At 36.0% G+C, this 19,599-nt stretch overlaps 1 protein-coding gene across 1 annotated transcript in view; it reads left to right on the top strand.

The window, feature by feature from the left end:
• The window catches only part of PCDH15 (protocadherin related 15), a 1,286,954-nt gene that overhangs the window by 1,177,920 nt on the left and 89,435 nt on the right, over positions 1–19,599 (top strand). The window contains exon 28 of the mRNA XM_043476181.1: positions 9,276–9,403. Within this exon, the coding sequence (XP_043332116.1) occupies positions 9,276–9,403 (128 nt within the window). The remainder of the gene's footprint in view (positions 1–9,275; positions 9,404–19,599) is intronic.

Here is a 19,599-nt window from a genome sequence, read left to right as displayed (position 1 = left end):
GAGAAACTTAGCTCATAAAGGGTAAATAACAATGTAAGGTCATACTGTATATATGGAGTATTACTGGCATCTTCACCCAAGCTCTGGCTCCACAACTTGTGCTTAAATGTGTTTATTTCCCAGTTCACCACTACAGAAGTTTTATTGGTCCTTATGGCTTCTGTATTAAGCTGCTTTTGTGGAGAGAGTTGGAGTTTAATAGATACAAATAAATTAAAATAATGCCTGTTTATTTTCAATGGAAAAGCACTGAGCTAAAAGTCATCATCATTCCCTTGCAAATGCTTTAAAATGCATCAGTTTGGTTTCAGAGATTAGCATAAAATTGTAAGCAAAACCACTGAAAAGAAATAATATTGCATTCTTAGCTTCTATGTTGATGGTAACTGTTTATAGGGAAACTACATTTATTAAATTTTTCTAATGAGAAAACTATGTTAATATGGAAACAAAGCCAAACTTTAATTAATATTTAGAATATTACTCTCCTGTTATCACATCACTATAGTAAAATCATCAATGTCATCATTTTCTTCATTAAAACACTTAGCTAAAAATCAAGTGTAGGTTATAGTAATCCAAGCATAAGCTTTTGAAGCCAGTAGTTACATACTGTTATTACTTTAGTTCAGCTATTAACCATTTACAAACACATACACAAAAACGTATGTTTTAGATACAAGCAATTAAAATCATGCAAAAGCAAACTAACATCAAACTAAATTAAAGTACTATTAAAATGACCCTCAAAATATTCAGTCTCTCTTGCTGCCTAGCTATTTAAAATAAACAGTGTATATAAGTATGACTAAGAATAATTCCTGCAGAGAAAAAAGCTGAGAAATAAGAAATAGTGACTTTTCTCATTCTAACATACTTAATAATTTATTTTTCAAAAAATCATGTATATATATTCCTACTAGTTCCATATAATAGACATACTATATCATATTTCCTATATACTTTTTATTCAAACTCTATTACCTTAGTGAATAACCATAAAGCCCTTAGTAGGGTCAGATTAAATGCTTACCTTAGATGATCCTTTTGTTCTTATATCTTACTTTATCTCTAGAAACAGTCATTTATCTGGAATATAAATTAGGGCAGAGGAACAAAAAGGAAGTTACTATAGTCCATGAAATTCTGAATGATTTTAAATTTGTTCCTTATTCAGATGCTAAGTAGTGTCTGACTCTTTGTGACCCCATGGACTGTAGCATGCCAGACTTTGTTACCCTTCACTATCTCCCTGAGTTTTCTCAAACTCATGCCCATTAGTCAGTGATGCCATCCATCCATCTTATCCTCTGTTGACCCCTTATTCTTCTGCCTTCAATCTTCCCCAGCATCAAGGTTTTTTCCAATGAGTCAGCCGTTCCCATCAGATGGCCAAAGTTTTGGACCTTAAGCTTCAGCATCAGAACTTCCAATGAATATTGAGAGTTGATTTCCTTTAGGGTTGATTGGTATGATATCCTTGCAGTCAAAGGGTTTCTTAAGAGTCTTTTCCAGCACCACAATTCAAAAGGATCAACTCTTAAGCACTCAGCCTTCTTTATGCTCCAACTCTCACATCTGTACATGACTACTGGAAAAAACAGAGCTTTGACTACACAGACCTTTCTTGGCAAAGTGATGTCTTTTTAATGTGCTCTCTAGGTTTGTCATAGCTTTCCCTTCCAAGGAGTTCGGTTCTGTTCAGTCACTCAATCATGTCTGACACTTTGCAACCCCATGGACTGCAGCACTCCAAGCTTCCCTGTCCATCACCTAATCCCGGAGCTTGCTCAAACTCCTGTCCTTCAAGTCAGTGATGCTATCCAACATCTCATCCTCTGTCATCCCCTTCTCCTCCTGCCTTCAATCTTTCCCAGCATCAGGGTCTTTTCCAATGAGTCAGTTCTTCACATCAGGTGGCCAAAGTATTGGAGCTTCAGCTTCAGCATCAGTCCTTCCAATGAATATGCAAGGAGTTAAGTGTCTTTTAATTTCATGGTTGCAGTCACATCTGCAGTGACTTTTGGTGCCCAAGAAAAAAATCTGTCACTGCTTCCACTTTTTCATCTTCTATTTGCCATGAAGTGATGGGTCCAGATGCCATGATCTTAGTTTTCTTGAATGTTGAGTTTTAAGCCAATGTTTTCACTCTCCTCTATCACATTCATCAGGAGTCTCTTTAGTTCCTCTTCACTTTCTGCCATTAGAGTGGTATTCATCTCCTTACCTAAGGTTATTGATATTTTTCCCATCAATCTTGATTCCAGCTTGTGAGTCATCCAACCCACTGTTTCCCATGATGTACTCTGCATAAACGTCAAATAAGCAGGGTGACAATATACAGCCTTGTACGTCTTTCCCAGTTTGGAACCAGTCTGTTGTTCCATGGCTGATTCTAACTGTTGCTTCTTGACTTGCATTCAGGTTTCTTAGGAGACAGGTAAAGTGATCTGATATTCCTGTCCCTGAAGAATTTCCCACAGTTTGTTATGATCCACACAGCCAGAGGTTTAGCATAGTCAATGAAGCAGAAGAAGATGTTTTTCTGGAATTCTCTTGCTTTTTTTTTTTTTTTAATGATCCAATGTAGAGTGGCAATTTAACATTTTGTTCCTATGCCTTTTCAAAACCCAGCTTGTATATCTGAAGGTTTTTGGTTTATGTACTACTGAAGCCTACCTTGAAGGATTTTTGAACATTACTTTGCTAGCATGTGAAATGAGCTCAAATGTGTGTTAGTTCAAACATTCTTTGGCATTGCCTTTCTTCGGGATTGAAATGAAAACTGACCTTTTCCAGTTCTGTGGCCACTACTCAATTTTCCAAATTTGCTAACATATTGAGTGCATCCCTTTAACAACATAATTTTTTTAGTATTTGAAATAGCTCAGCTGGAACTCTATCACTTCCACCAGCTTTGTTGGTAATAATGCTTCCTAGACAGCATATGAAAAGCAAAGACATCACTTTGTTGACAAAGATCCATATAGTCAAAGCTATGGTTTTTCCAGTAGTCGTGTATGGATGCGAGAGCTGGATCATAAAGAAAGCTGAGCACTGAAGAATTGACGCTTTTGAACTGTGGTGTTGGAGAAGACTCTTGAGAGTCCCTTGGACTGCAAGGTGATCCAACCAGTCAATCCCAAAGGAAATCAGTCCTGAATATTCTTTGGAAGGACTAATGCTGAAGCTCCAATACTTTGGCAACCTGATGCAAAGAGCTGACTCATTGGAAAAGACTCTGATGCTGGGAAAGTTTGAGGGTCAAAGAAGAAAGAGGCGACAGATAATGAGATGTCTTGATGGAATCACCAACTTTAGATTTAGCATTTTCCTAATAGTAAATGTAAAACAACTATCTTTAAGAGAGATACTCATTATAAAACAATATGCAGTTGTTTGGCACTATTATTTTTCAGGGCTTGAATATGTATCATCTCATTTATGGGGATGAAATACAGTGATTAATTTTATTTAAATAAACACCAGGTAGGGATTTGGTAGCAATTGTAGTTAATTCCACATTTATTAAACATCTACTATGTGCTTCTAAAATTTAATTTGCCAGTAAATAAAGTACAATAATAACATTACAGGAAAAATAGCATAAAAGTTAGGTGTGTGTGTGTTTGTGTACACAATTTAATAAGGATCTAACTTTGACCTTTTGATACCAACAAAGTAAGAAATACATAAATCTTGTAATCCAAGCACTTTTTAAAGGTCTCTGCAATAGAATCACATTTGATACAGTTCAAAAAATCAGTTTAATGTGTTACATTTTGCAGAGTATTTAACAATAAGAAAAACACCATCCTTGGATTCAGTCTAGTCTAGTGTGTTTTCTTTCAGACTAAGCTCTTTAATTCCCAAATATGATAATCAATACCTCTTTGATGTATATATGCTAGAAATAATTAGATATATGGTTGAAGTTTAGAGCATTCAAACCGAGGGAATATCAGGAGCAGGTGCCACTGCCAATAGGCAATGATAGGAGTGAAGATGAACAAGATTGAATCCCCGACTTAAAAGGACTCAATGGAAATGGTGATAAACAATGTTTTATCAAATAATCGCAGTCCATTTTACCCATTTTAATTGAGTCCTTTGTTGAAGGCATGTGCATGCACATGGCCTCAGAAGAGGATTTTGCTATATATTTGCAAAAACTTTCCATTTTATTTTTATTCCTCTAATCTGTCTCACTCTCGCATTTTAATTAGGGTTTTTCAATCTCATCACTATTCACATTTTGGGCTAGATAATTTTCTGTCGTAAGAGAGTGTCCTATTCATCACAGGGTATTTCTCAGCATCGTTGGCCATTACCAACTAAATTCTAGTATCACTCTCCCCGCTGCCTCATCCTCTGCAGATATCACTACCAAAAGCATCTCTGGATGGGCAAAATTAATCAGAGTTAAGAACCCTTGCTTTTACTCCTTGAATCATTATTTAGAAAGTATTTTATGAGAATCCGATGCAACATAGGCAATAGGCTCGTCATGTGGATAGCAGGGCTTCCTAGGTGGCACTAATGGTTAAAACAAACAAAAAAATGCCGGCCAATGATGGAGATGCAGGAGACCTTGATTCAATCCCTGAGTCGGGAAAATTCTGAAGAGGGGGACATACCAACCCACTCTAGTATTCTTGTCTGGAGAATCCCATAGACAGAGGAGCCTGGTGGGTTACAGCCCATGGATCACAGAAGAGTCTGATACAACTTAGCACTTAAATAACAACAAGAGAAAGCTAATAGCACAAAATTAATCATTAGAAAGAAAAGGGAAAAATCCACCAAATTTGGTCTTGAAAAAAAATAAAGTCTAGTTGTGGCAAGCAGGGACTACTCTTCGTTGTGGTGCACAGGTTTCTCATTTCAGGGCTTTCTCTTGTTGCAGAGCACGGGCTCTAGGTGCACAGGCTTCAGGAGTTAACAATGTGTGGGCTCAGCAGATGTGGCTCTTAGGCTTAGTTGCCCTCAGGCATATGGGATTTTCCTGGACCAGGGATTGAAGGGGTGTCCTCTGAATTGCACCACTAGACCACAAGGGAAGCCCAGCATTAATGTTTTTGCTATCAGTTACTCTTCTGAACCTTTTTCAGCTTACTTAGGATGTCTAAAATAGAACAGAAGATCTATTCAAGGAGCTTTCTATTCTGACTTGTACTTCTTTTTCTTAGCTTTACTTCTTAGTAGCTCAGTTTTCTCATTCTTTAAACTAAGTCCCATGAAGGTAGCTCACATTTCCTTGCATAAAGGATCACTTCTGGACCTTCTTGACTTGCTGAACCTAAAGGTACTGCCTAAAGAAAATGTTCTCTCATACAAAATTGGAGAAAAAGAGTGTCAGTGAAGGAAGGGAAATGAGGCACTGGGCACCCAAATGCATAGAGGGCTGCAATGTCTTTTAACCAAAACTCTTGCCAAGTAAATCTTTCATCCAGCTTATGATTTTTCATCCCCTGTGGTTCTCATTGGGAGGGTCTCATTGTCTCACCCAACCAGAAGGGAGACTATAGGAGGGTATCGGGTCATCGTGCATTTGTGTTGTTCTCACAATATTCTCTTATCCATTTTATCAATACCACTTTACTGTCCTCATCTGCACCTCTTCCTGCATCTCTCTTTTTTGTTATGTGCTTCATAACTACCTTAAATAAAGGATATAATATGGAGAAAATAAAAGATTCTGAAAATACTCATGGAGGTAAATAGCAGACTTAAATGAATTTAAATTAGAGTTGCTTCCAAATTTCTGCCTTAGTAATAAATCAAAAACCAAATTAGATGAAAGATCATGACACAGTCCTTAGTTCTCACACTCAGTCAGTGTGCGAGCTTCAGAAATTTACCATGTCATGTTTATTGTGTGCTAATCAGAAAGTGTATGCGAATGCTATTCTAGTGATTAAACTGTAGGGGTACATTTCATTATTTTTGGACTTGTCACCATTTATCTTATATTCTTTGATTAGATACATCATAATTTCTACCCCCCTGCTTTCTTCAGATATAATGGACAAATTTAACTGTGTATATTTAAATTGTAAAATGTGGTGTTTTGATATACATTGCTATTGCTTTGTCATTAAATTATGTCCAATCTTTGTGACCTCTTGGACTATAGCCCACCAGGCTCCTCTGTCCATGGGATTGCCCGGCAAGAATACTGGAGTGGGTTGCCACTCCTTCTCCAGGGATTCTTTCCAATCCAGATATTGAACTGGAGCCTCCTGCATTGGCAGGTGGATTCTTTACCACTGAGCCACATACATATATGCTGTGAAATGCGTACCATAAGTTAGTTATCACATCTATTAACTCACAAAGGTAACGTTTGTGTTCTGTGTGTGTGTGTGTGTGTAGTAACATGTTAAATCTACTCTCTTAGTAGATATGGGTACATAGTATAGTATCATTAAGTATCATCACCATGTTGACCATTAGATCTTCACTTATACTTTAAGATTCACTTATTTTTTTAACTATCAAATCTTAGCTTTGATTCCAGAATTTTAAAATTGCTTGCTACTAAGATGAAAATGGGTGTCATTTTGGATGAACTCTGTTGCTGGCTGACCAGGGTGCAAATCAGAGCCCTGGTGCTGCAGGAGAGAAAAGCATAGTCTGCATTAGCCTCACTTCCTTGCTAGTATCCTTCCCTGTTGGCCTAGCACATTTTTTCTCATTGATTCCAGTTTGTCCAGTTTAGGAATTGTGGGAAAGATATCTATTTCTGCTTTATTGACTATGCCAAAGCCTTTGACTGTGTGGATCACAATAAACTGTGGAAAATTCTGAGAGAGATGGGAATACCAGACCACCTGACCTGCCTCTTGAGAAACCTGTATGCAGGTCAGGAAGCAACATTCAGAACTGGATATGGAACAACAGACTGGTTCCAAATAGGAAAAGGAATACGTCAAGGCTGTATATTGTCACCCTGCTTATTTAACTTATATGCAGAGTACATCATGAGAAACCCTGGGCTGGAGGAAGCACAAGCTGGAATCAAGATTGCTTGGAGAAATATCAATAACCTCAGATATGCAGATGACACCACCCTTATGGCAGAAAGTGAAGAAGAACTAAAGAGCCTCTTGATGAAAGTGAAAGAGGAGAGGGAAAAAGTTGGCTTATAGCTCAACATTCAGAAAACAAAGATCACGGCATCTGGTCCCATCACTTTATGGGAAATGGAGAAACAGTGGAAACAGTGGCTGGCTTTATTTTTGCTGGCTCCAAAATCACTGCAGATGGTGATTGCAGCCATGGAATTAAAAGACGCTTACTCCTTGGAAGGAAAGTTATGATCAACCTAGATAGCATATTGAAAAGCAGAGACATTACTTTGTCAACAAAGGTCCATCTAGGCAAGGCTATGATTTTGCCAGTAGTCATGTATGGATGTGAGAGTTGGACTATAAAGAAAGCTGAGTGTCGAAGAATTGATGCTTTTGAACTGTGGTGTTGGAGAAGACTCTTGAGAGTCCCTTGGACTGCAAGGGGATCCAACCAGTCCATCCTAAAGATCAATCCTGGGTGTTCATTGGAAGGACTGATGTTGAAGCTGAAACTCCAATACTTTGGCCACCTGATGTGAAGAGCTGACTCATTTGAAAAGACCCTGGTGCTGGGAAGGATTCGGGGCAGGAGGAGAAGGGCACAGCAGAGGATGAGATGGCTGGATAGCATCCCCGACTCGATGGACATGGGTTTGCGTGGACTCTGGGAGTTGGTGAAGGACAGGGAGGCCTGGCATGCTGTGATTCATGGGACCGCAGAGTCAGACATGACTGAGCAACTGAACTGAACTGAACTGAGTAGCAGCAAGACAGTGGTAAAACTCTGGAATTAATTCTCTTGTCTCACTGATCTTTCCCAAGTCAAGCAAAAAGGTGCCCATTTCTAAATTCTTATAAGGATAATGAAGATTATTCATTGATTTATTCAGTTGACACAGAAATATTATATACCTATGATCTACTCACTGTGCTAGTAGCTTCATGTTAATTAGTTATGGTTGAGAATACAATAAAGTAATAAAATACAGGTGTGCCTGATAGTTTGTAGATCAGTTGCTCTATATTTGATCCTACATGGAATGCATGAGAAAAGTTTACTTAGGTACATCAGAATATTTTTGCAATTTAAATCTGCATTTTACAAAATGTTTATCATGTATTCCTCATTTTATCTAATTTGTAAGTTATTTTTTATCAGATTCTTTGTTAAACAGTCATTTGTGGACTAATAAAAACTTTTTTCGTTAAAGGTGTGATGATTGAAGGAGTGAGATTAAACATGTGATGAAGAAATGTATCCCTTATTGTATGTTTAATGTGGTTTAAATTATAAAACCTGGTGTTTGTAAGTCATATAATACACATCTCTCCACTTATATCTTTTTCAATAAATGCAGCATAGTCTCTGATACACAGTAAAACTTGTTTTCCCTTGGTGGGAATAAGTCCCTCACCCAGCCATTGTATACTATATAGATAGATAGATATAGATAGATATATACATACACATATATACATGTTATATATATGTTACATATGTATATACTGTATATGTACATATACTATATACAGGCTTCCTGGGTGGCTCAGCAGTAAGGAATCCACCTGCAATGCAGAAGACACAGGAGACGTGGGTTTGATCCCTGGGTCAGGAAGATCCCCAGTAGAAGGGCATGGCAACCTACTCCAGCATTCTTGCCTGAAGAATCCATGGGCGGAGGAGCTGGTGGGCTATAGTCCATAGTGTTGCAGAGTGGGATATGGCTGAGCATGCACACACATACTATATATATATATGCTGCATTTTAAGCTAGTTACATATTTAAGAATAAAGTTTTAAAATTTATAGCAGACTTTATTGTTTCATAAGTTGTTTAATATATTTGTGTCATTTTGATGTAATTTGGTAATGTGTGTGAAGTAATTGTGAATACAAATTGTTGAGTTGTTTTACTAAAATTAGCAAAATGCAATACTTTACTGCCTATTAAATCCAGTAAAATAAATTAAGAAGACATTATAATTAAAAGAAATAGCAGCAACTTAACATCATGATGCCAGAAACATCATTATCAGTGTCCTCTGTGGGTATAGGGTATTAAGCATGCCAAATAGGAATGACTATCTGAATTAAGTTATTTACATTGTTCAGGAAAAAAAAAAAGTGTAAGTGTCTACTCCACTCCATTTTTTTGCAGTGAGTAACCATCAATGAAATATATACTGTTTGTTATCTTCCAGGCAATACAGCTAAAGTGTATATTGAGATTCAGGATGAAAATGATCATCCCCCAGTGTTTCAGAAAAAATTCTACATTGGAGGTGTGTCTGAAGATGCAAGGATGTTTGCTTCTGTGCTAAGAGTTAAGGTATGAGAACATTTGTTGAGATACAGAATTAAAAGTGAAAACAAATAGCTCACATTTTGCAAATAAATTATAGCCATATAATTTATATTAACTGAATGCATATTTCTATTGTTTAAATGAAAATCTAAAGCTTACAGATATATGAGTTTAATTAGTCAAACTAAATACAGATTAATTATGAGGTGAATGCTGAATAACTTTTGCACTTTATTTTCACTATAAAAATAGAAACAAATTTCTTATGATGTTTTACATAGAATAGAATATTAAGATGTATGTTTTCCTAGTAGTTTTGTATGCCTTTTATATTAAGGTCTGATTTAGAATAATTCCAAAGATTCTCAGAATAGAGTCTTATAGCAAATATAAAATTGCTATTTTCTAATTGAAGAAGTAATGAAACAAATTTTGTAATTTTTTTTTTAGCAATCAGTTTTAAAAATTCAAAATGTTAGTTGAATCAATGTGAAAAATAATGCTACTAACATCAATACTTTAGTAAAGATTTTTAAAAACCTTGATAGGTCAGAAATATTTTGCTCACCTAGTTTAAAAATACAACATCTAAGATTAAAGTTGCTAATTTGAAATTTTTCTTTAGTTAATTACCAAATATGTGTTCAATAGTAAGCAGTACATAAATTTGAAGAATGTTTTATAACTAAGAAATAAATTTGTAAATATTGCATTACACTAAGGGAAATTTTGTAGGCTATAAGACTTTATTAGATTTATTTTTCTGAAACTATTTTAATGATCAAATTTTAAAATAGCTATTAATGTAAAAACATAAAACCTAAATATCTCTAAGCAAATCCAGCTGTTGATTGCTTCTAGTTTGGCACATGAGTAGATAATTGCCTTTCTTTCCCTATTATCAGGATCATCATGATTGAGTTCTTCTTATATGTGATTTTTATCAGCTTATAAACATTCTTAATAAGAAAGAAAAATCAAGCAAATAAAGCATGTGTGTGTACTTGCAAAATATCTCTTTCACAGTGCCAGATTCGGACTCTTGATTTGAATCATCAATTAAAACTAAAATTGGTCTACAAATTTAAGCCAACATATTATATCCAATTTGTATTATGATTAACAAATAGCAGTCCTTTCTTGATGATGTTTATCTTATTTTACAGTTTAGTATTATAAAAGATTGATTCAGTTCATTCATTCAGTTGGTAAATAATTTCTGAATGTTTATAGTCTGCATTGTTCTAGAAGCTGGACATAGAGCAATTGAAAAATAATCAAAGACCTCCAAATTCCCCACCCTGATAATGCAAACAAACTAGTACAGAAACAAATTATAGATCCAATGTCATGTTAAGAGCAAGAGTTGTGTATTTCTAGGTAAGATGCATTCTGGGCATTCTGATACAAAGTCTCTAAAGCTGGAGGAAATTTGGAATTCAATGTGACTAAAAAGCCTGGCTGGGGATGAGACTGGAGATGCAGCCCAGGACTAGGATATGGTATTTATCCTTGATGTATTTTGAAAGAAAATCTTTGAATGATTCTATCTAGAAGTGTGACATAATCCAATACAAAGGGATTATTTTGAATGCTGTGCAGTGTGAGGAGTGGGAAAAGGTACACAGTGTTTTAGATAAGAGTAGAAACCGAGCCCAATGCATCATTAGTCCAGGCAAGAGTTAGTAGTGTCTTAAACCATGGTGGTAGAATATGAAGATGATAAGAAGAAAATAAAAAGAAAGCCAAAAGGATTTGCTGATGTATTATATTAATATGTGGTGCATTAGAGAAAATAAAGGATGACTCAGAGGGTTTTGTTCTGAACAGGTCACCTTTACACAGTCCCCATTGCTCCCTCAGGTACTGTGGTACATAAATCAAGAGTTCATTCTTGGAAATTGTATGTTTCTGAGGCTTCTTCAGAAGTGAAGTGAAGTGAAAGCGGCTCAGTCATGTCTGACTCTTTGCGACCCCATGGAATTCCACAGCCCATGGAATTCTCTAGGCCAGAATACTGGAGTGGGTAGCCTTTCCCTTCTCCAGGGGATCTTCCCAACGAGGGATCGAACCCAGGTCTCCCGCATTACAGGCGGATTCTTTACCAGCTGAGCCACAAGGGAAGCCCCAAAGAAGGGAAGTGAAAAGTAACGGAGAAAAGGAAAGATATACCTATTTGAATGCAGAGTTCCGAAGAATAGCAAGGAGAGATAAGAAAGCCTTCCTCAGCGATCAATGCAAAGAAATAGAGGAAAACAATAGAATGGGAAAGACTAGAGATCTCTTCGAGAAAATTAGAGATACCAAGGGAAGAATTCATGCAGAGATGGGCTCCATAAAGGACAGATATGGTAAGGACCTAACAAAAGCAGAAGATATTAAGAAGAGGTGGCAAGAATACACAGAAGAGCTGTACAAAAAAGATCTTCACGACCCAGATAATCACGATGGTGTGATCACTCACCTAGAGCCAGACATCCTGGAATGTGAAGTCAAGTGGGCCTTAGGAAGCATCACTACGAACAAATCTAGTGGAGGTGATGGAATTCCAGTTGAGCTATTTCAAATCCTAAAAGATGATGCTGTGAAAGTGCTGCACTCAATATGCCAGCAAATTTGGAAAACTCAGCAGTGGCCACAGGACTGGAAAATGTCAGTTTTCATTCCAATCCCAAAGAATGCTCAAAAACCGAACAATTGCACTCATCTCACACACTAGTAAAGTAATGCTCAAAATTCTCCAAGCCAGGCTTCAGCAATACATGAACTGTGAAGTTCTAGAAGTTCAAGCTGGTTTTAGAAAAGGCAGAGGAACCAGAGATCAAATTGCCAACATCTGCTGGATCATTGAAAAAGCAAGAGAGTTCCAGAAAAACATCTATTTCTGCTTTATTGACTATACCAAAGCCGTTCACTGTGTGGATCACAATAAACTGTGGCAAATTCTGAAAGAGATGGGCATAGCAGACCACCTGACCTGCCTCTTGAGAAACCTGTATGCAGGTCTGGAATCAACAGTTAGAACTGGACATGGAACAACAGACTGGTTCCAAATAGGAAAAGGAGTATGTCAAGGCTGTATACTGTCACCCTGCTTATTTAACTTATATGCAGAGTACATCATGAGAAACCATGGGCTGGAGGAAGCACAAGCTGGAATCAAGATTGCCGGGAGAAATATCAATAACTTCAGATATGCAGATGACACCACCCTTATGGCAGAAAGTGAAGAAGAACTAAAGAGCCTCTTGATGAAATTGAGGAGAGTGAAAAAGTTGGCTTAAAGCTCAACATTCAGAAAACGAAGATCATGGCATCTGGTCCCATCACTTCATGGGAAATAGATAGGGAAACAGTAAAACAGTGGCTGACTTTGTTTTGTTGGGCTCCAAAATCACTGCAGATGGTGACTGCAACCATGAAATTAAAAAACGCTTACTCCTTGGAAGGAAAGTTATGACCAAACTAGGCAGCATATTGAAAAGCAGAGACATTACTTTGTCAACAAAGGTCCATCTAGTCAAGGCTATGGTTTTGCCAGTGATCATGTATGGATGTGAGAATTGGACTATAAAGAAAGCTGAGTGCCGAAGAATTGATGCTTTTGAACTGTGGTGTTGGAGAAGACTCTTGAGAGTCCCTTAAACAGCAAGGAGATCCAACCAGTCTATCCTAAAGGAGATGAGTCCTGGGTGTTCATTGGAAGAACTGATGTTGAAGCTGAAACTCCAATCCTTTTGCCACCTGATGCAAGGAGCTGACTCATTTGAAAAGACCCTGATTCTGGGAAAGATTGAGGGCAGGAGGCGAAGGGGACGGCAGAGGATGAGATGGCTGGATAGCATCCCCGACTCAATGGACATGGGTTTGGGTGGACTCCGGGAGTTGGTGATGGACAGGGAGGCCTGACATGCTGCAGTTCACGGGGTCTCAAAGAGTCAGACACGACTGAGGGACTGAAATGAACTGAACTGAAACGGGGATGTAATTGATTGTTTCTTTAGGACTGCCAAGAATTCTGTAGGACATTCCTTTCTTCAATTGATCCATGGATTATTCAGATTAGGGAGAGGGGTACATTTTAGAAAACCAATTTCATGCAATACAATATGCTATGTAAGTGGGGATACACAGACAGAGATACAGAGAGAGATCGTGAGAAAGTGTACCAATATAGTGATGCAGGTGTATGTTGTGACAATCAATGCAGTCAAGAAGCACACATAGTGTGAATTTAAGGAAAGGAGACATTTTCATTGGTGAAAGAACATAAAAGGTTTCCTGGGACATGAAGAATTTGAGGGTCACTGGGGATTCCCAGGTGGTGTAGTGGTAAAGAATCTGCCTGTCAATGCAGGAGACACAAGTTTGATCAATCCCTGGATTGGGAAGATCCCCTAGAGAAGGAAATGATGAACCATTCCACTATTCTTGCCTGGAAAATTCCATTGACAGAGGAGCCTGGTGGGCTACAGTCCATGGGGTTGCACAGAGTTGGACAGGACTGAACACACACAAATACAGAGTCATTGGACTTTCTCAAAGTGAAATAAATGAGTAGGATAGTCTAAGCAGAAGAAACACAAAGCCAAACCCAGACGAAACAAAGTACAGAGTGTGTTAGTGGAACAGTGATAGGAGGACGGGACCTTAGGAAGTGATGAGGGTAATAAATCTTCAGTGGTGAACATTTGCAGATGCTGCCTTTAGCCTTGAACACTGGAAGTTTCTCCTTTCTAAATTTAATTGGAATGAAAGTAAGTTGAGTAGTTCTCAATTCATACTTAGAGCAGCAGAAAAATGTTATTAGAAATAACCCTGGATCAGGGCCAGCCAAGCCCTGATCTTGGCAGAAATATGATTTAAAAATATAGGGAAGCAGCCTATGATTGTGAAAAATATTTCTTGCCACTTATTGTATAATATTTGGTAATGTTAGATGTATGTACCATACATGCAACTTAATTTACTTTAGTTGCTCATGAAATGCCTAAAGATAAATAATAAATTTTAAAAGTTATATTATGTATAGGAAGAGAAAGAAGAACCATATTGCAGACTGACTAAAAAATATGACTGAAATATCAAGCCTAAACTATACTTACTAATTTCAAATATGGACAAAGGATTAAAGACATTACTAAAAATATGTTAGGAGAAAGGCAACACAGTGAGAATATTATTAAAATTAATTATCAAATATAGGTGATATAAGAAAGAAAATTGTATATGTAGATATATGTGTGCTCTGAAATGTCATATCTAATTTGCTTACAGACAAATTATTTAAATTTCTTTTTAGAAAATATACACCATGTACCTGGTGTGTGCTGGAAATACAGAGGCGGGCAAAACAGACTGTCCCTCTGACCTTATAGAGTTAACATTCTAATAAATCAGACCAAAAAAGCAAGTAATTATTAAAGGTTTTATTTATGAACACATGTAGACATTTGGACTCTGGCTCAAAAATTCAAATGTTCACAACATGTTAAAGTAACTCTTGGATTATGTCAAAGGACACAGAGCAAAAGAATCAATTAGGGACTATTTGCTACATTACTATAGTTTAATGATGGTATCTCTTATCACAATTGATTTTACCAAATTGATTTTCATTGATCACACCAATTTTAATTGCAGGGAGATGGAGAAGGAGAAGGAAATCAAATTGTATTTTTTCTCTTCAGTCTTTAATATAAGAATTAATGTGCATTAAATGTATCATCCATATACCCAAGAGAATTAAAGCAGGAACTCAAATAGGAATTTGTACATCAATGTTCATAGCAGCATTATTCACAATAACTTAAAGGTAGAAACAATCTATATAGTGGGTATTAATGATTAAGTGGATAAACAAAAAGTGGTATGTTGGAAAATTATCTGTCTTAAAAAAAGAAGGAAATTATAGCACATGCTACACCTTGAAGATGTTATGTTAAGTGAAATAAGCCCAACACAGAAGAAAAGTTACTATAAAATTTCAGTTGTATTAGGCTCCTGGAGTTCATAAAAAAGGAAAATAGAGTGGTGGTTGCCAGGCTTTATGGGAAGGGGATACTAGAGACTTATTGTTTAGTGATTACAGAGTTTCAATTCAAGAAGATGAAAAAGTTCTAAACATGAGTAGTGGTGATGGTAGCAGAACAATGTAAATGTATTTAATGTTATTGGATTTTACACTAAAAAATGCTTAAAATCATAAATTGTATGTGATGTATATTTTATCACAGTAAAATAAAATCTTAAAACTGGGGCAGGGTTCATCACCAATATTAACAGAATATGAAAACTTTTATTTTCAAAGCTACTACCCTTCCTTGATATCCATTCCTCTTATGTTGATCTAAATGTAAATCTCAAATATAAATTTAGAAAAAAATAGGTGTTAGTATATTCATTTTTCTTGACTATGAACTGTGGTTTTTAAAAATATTTTATTCCCCACACATCATCAGTGATCATCAGTATCAGCTACAATCATTTGGCAGGCATGCTCACTGTGGGTCTATATCACCCCTTCTCAGTCTTCAAAGACAGCATGTCAGAATTTACTTTATCTTATATGTTTAAAGAGACCCCAGAAAATTCTGATCCACCAGTTCCTTCTCCAGGGGATCTTCACAACCCAGGGATTGAACCCGTGTTTCTCCTGCATTGGTAGGCAGACTCTTTACCACTGAGCCACCAGGAAGCCCACAGCTGTAATTAGAGAATGCAGATTTCCTTAATGGCAGAAAGTATAGAAATATGCAAGATCAGCAATGCAGAGAGCAATATAATTTGTTTCTAGACAAAGATAAGGGTCTCTGAGGGATCCTGGTCCCTAGGCCTCTGCCTGCTCATAGGGATATGACAGAAAACAACTCCAGCACACCCAGGAGGGTTTGGTGTGTATTACCCCAGTGTAGCATCTTTTACTGGCTTAGGTCAAAAATAGTACTAACAATAAACCATTACCCCATGCTTATACTATGCTAAGCACTCTAGACACTTGTCAGAAATTAACTCAGGTATTCCCCTCAGAAAGCTCATGAGGTAGCTACTATTATTCTTTTCAATTTAAAGAGAAGACTACAGAGCCACAGACATAATATGTAACCAGCCCAACATGTGCAGCTAGTGAAGCCAGTCTGGCCTAGAGACAGTACTCTGTCACTTTCTGGGTAGAAGTACTTGGACTGGACTCAGATCACTTGGATTCAGTCCCAGATCTGCCCTTAACTCTATGGAACATCACATTTCATCACTTCACTTCCAGCCATGGTTGTCTTCTCTTATGCAAATTCTGCTTTAGTACTAGGTGCCCTTAAACATCTTTAACTGATTTCGATGCTTTGTATGTTATTTACTTAGCAAAACAATGGCACAGGGAAAAAAAATAGCCAAGTACTTTAAGAGAATTGTAATATTTGAGAACTACATTTTAAAGGTCAAATAGTCTAGATTACTTAATTCTGAAATCCAAAGAAACATTTATATCTTATGAAGCTGATCAAATATTTTATGACAATTTTATCCCTAGTTGCTCTCTATAATAGAGATGTAAACAAGTACCAGTCCAAATTAAGGTCCCATGAAATAGAATTTGGATTCCCCTTTTGCCAGCACTGGGAAACCCAGCATTATACAAACACTATTCATTGTCTCAAGAGAGTGGTATTTCTTAGGAGATCTTACTAACCATTGGTTTCCTTCATGATTACCATGCCTTCTAACCTTCTATGGTTTGATCCTAGAACAAAGTAAATGCACATAGGTGCCTGAAAACTCATTTCCTTCTTGGTATATAACCCTATAACTGAATTTCTATATATATTAATATACATAATTATATATTTACATAATTTTGACATTATATTGTTATCCTATATCTATGTGCTTGTTTTCTCTCCTAGAATTCAAATTTTATCTAAGCAGGTATCATGCTTTCTCACAAACTTAATGACATTATAGAAACATTGTGCTTAATGTCTTAAATTGTTGTTTGAAATTGTATTTATTTTTACATGTATATATGCTTTTTAACATGTTTAATCAAGACTTTCTATGTAATACTTGAATGCATTATTTATTTTCAGATAAGAAAAATATACTTTAAACTCTTCTGGGCTTGATTACAGCCCTGAGAGTGACATAACATATCATTTCTCTGGTAATTTCCCTTCTTGCCAAAATTGGAGCTTAGATTTGGTGATATCTGTATGAACACTATGTGTCTGTCATAGTTTTTCATTGATTTAACTGCTCTGGAGAAACCAAATATCAAGACAATTATTTTTTTCCTATTTTTGCCTAACAGGCGTATATGATAATGGATTACAGTTCAGTTAATAATGTTTTCCTGTTGATTTATCAGCTACAGTCTCAAAGTTAAATGTTGGGTTCATCATTAGCAATTTTAGAAGATAAATATAATACAAATGTGGCATGCTAATGTTTTCTGTGATTTTCTTGAGCTATTTCACTTTTATTTTTGGTCATCTTTCCCTTTAACTGTTTTTATATTGTTGTATCTTATGTATAAGTAGAAAAGATCTTATGTCTATATTGGAATTCTGTGGGGTACATGCAAACTAACTACTCTGTTTCTAAGAGTCTATACATTGGAAACCTGCTTTTTCCCCCTGTACAAGTTGAAAGATATGAATGAAATACTATCACCAGTTTCTGATGTATAACATTTGTGCCCTTTGGTCTGGACAAGTACAAAATTATAGTTTTGCTGCTAGTAATATAAATGAACAGGGCCACATTGATCTTTGTAGCCACAAATGGATTGTCCAGATAAAATAATTCTGTATTAAAATATATATTTTATTCTTTTCCTCTTTCCCTTCTCTTCAAACAACAACAACAACAAAAAGTCTTTTTATTGTCCAGAAGAGAGATCTAAAGACATCTTATTCACATAATAATAACTCAATTTACACTTGTTGGTTTAAATTTAGCTTAATTAAAAATTGACTTTTTATTGCTTAAAATAAGAATGGGACCATTTTTTTCAGGTTATAAATGTTTTAAGAATGAGAAAAGTTTGAGTCCTTAAAAGTAGAGTAAAATAGCTCTCATAACTGGAAATTTCCTTAAAATAAAAAGTTTGAAGTCTTTTTATGTGTTGTAAAAGGCATGTATATGAAGAAAAATTGTGTATTTGGTGAATTGCCAGGCCATTTTGCCTTTTCTAAATTAGCTGGTGGCCTATCTGTTTCAAAGTCTGATCACACTTTAGTGAGATTAGAAATGTATTTCAGATGATTAAATGTCCAACAACTCAAGATATGGGTGCGGAATATTATCTTTTGAATCAAGCTTACATTTTTTCATAGGAAATTGTATATGATGGTTATATATACATCCCTATATTATGTTTCAAGGACCATATCTTCCACCACCTGGTAGGAATACTGACACTCAATCAGAATTCTCCTGAAAGTGAGGACTGCATATAATTCCAATGATAATTCAGACAAATAAGTGTTACTTTTGTCATATTTTCCTGGAAAATTTTAAACCTCCATTTGATTTTGTGCTCTACTGACCTGATACAGCTGACCTGTAAAACCAATCTTAGCAAAAAATGATAAAAATGAGCTTTAAAAAATGTTTTTATTCATACTTCTCTAAATATACTTTAATTTTGAATTACCTACTAGTACTGTCAATAAGAAGGGTAAAGTACTAGATCTCCATAAAATGTATTATGAAGAAAATTTATTTTCAAATAAGTCACAAAGAACGGATGACTCTCCCTAATAATTCTGATGAATTTACATTAATGAAAACCAGCAGGCCTGGAGCAAGACTATGGAAATAAAGAGAATATAGTTTACATTGGTTAGTATATAAATCACTATATATCTGAGAATTACAGAGAGACTTTTCAATTTTTTTTTCAAAGGCAGATCCAAAAATGTTTGGCTTAACAAAAATAAATCCTAATAAATAGGAATAATATGACTATATTCTCATCAAGTAGACCCTGAAAATGTATGTGGTTACTACATTAATTTTTTTGTTTACAACTGTTTTTTATGGTGCTTCATTTTATTCATTCCCAGTATTCTGCCCTCCTGGCCCCACCCTCGGCAGTCATGGCCTCTTAAAATCCCAGTAATCCAATCAATGAGATTCAAAATAATTTGAAAGACTTTATTATCACCTGAAGCCAATAGTCCCTAAGATATGCTACAGTTTAGTTTCAGTTCAGTCGCTCA

This window comes from Cervus canadensis, chromosome 8, assembly GCF_019320065.1.
Source record: "Cervus canadensis isolate Bull #8, Minnesota chromosome 8, ASM1932006v1, whole genome shotgun sequence".
Classification (NCBI taxonomy): Eukaryota; Metazoa; Chordata; class Mammalia; order Artiodactyla; family Cervidae; genus Cervus; species Cervus canadensis.
This window is presented reverse-complemented; position numbering and strand designations above follow the sequence as displayed.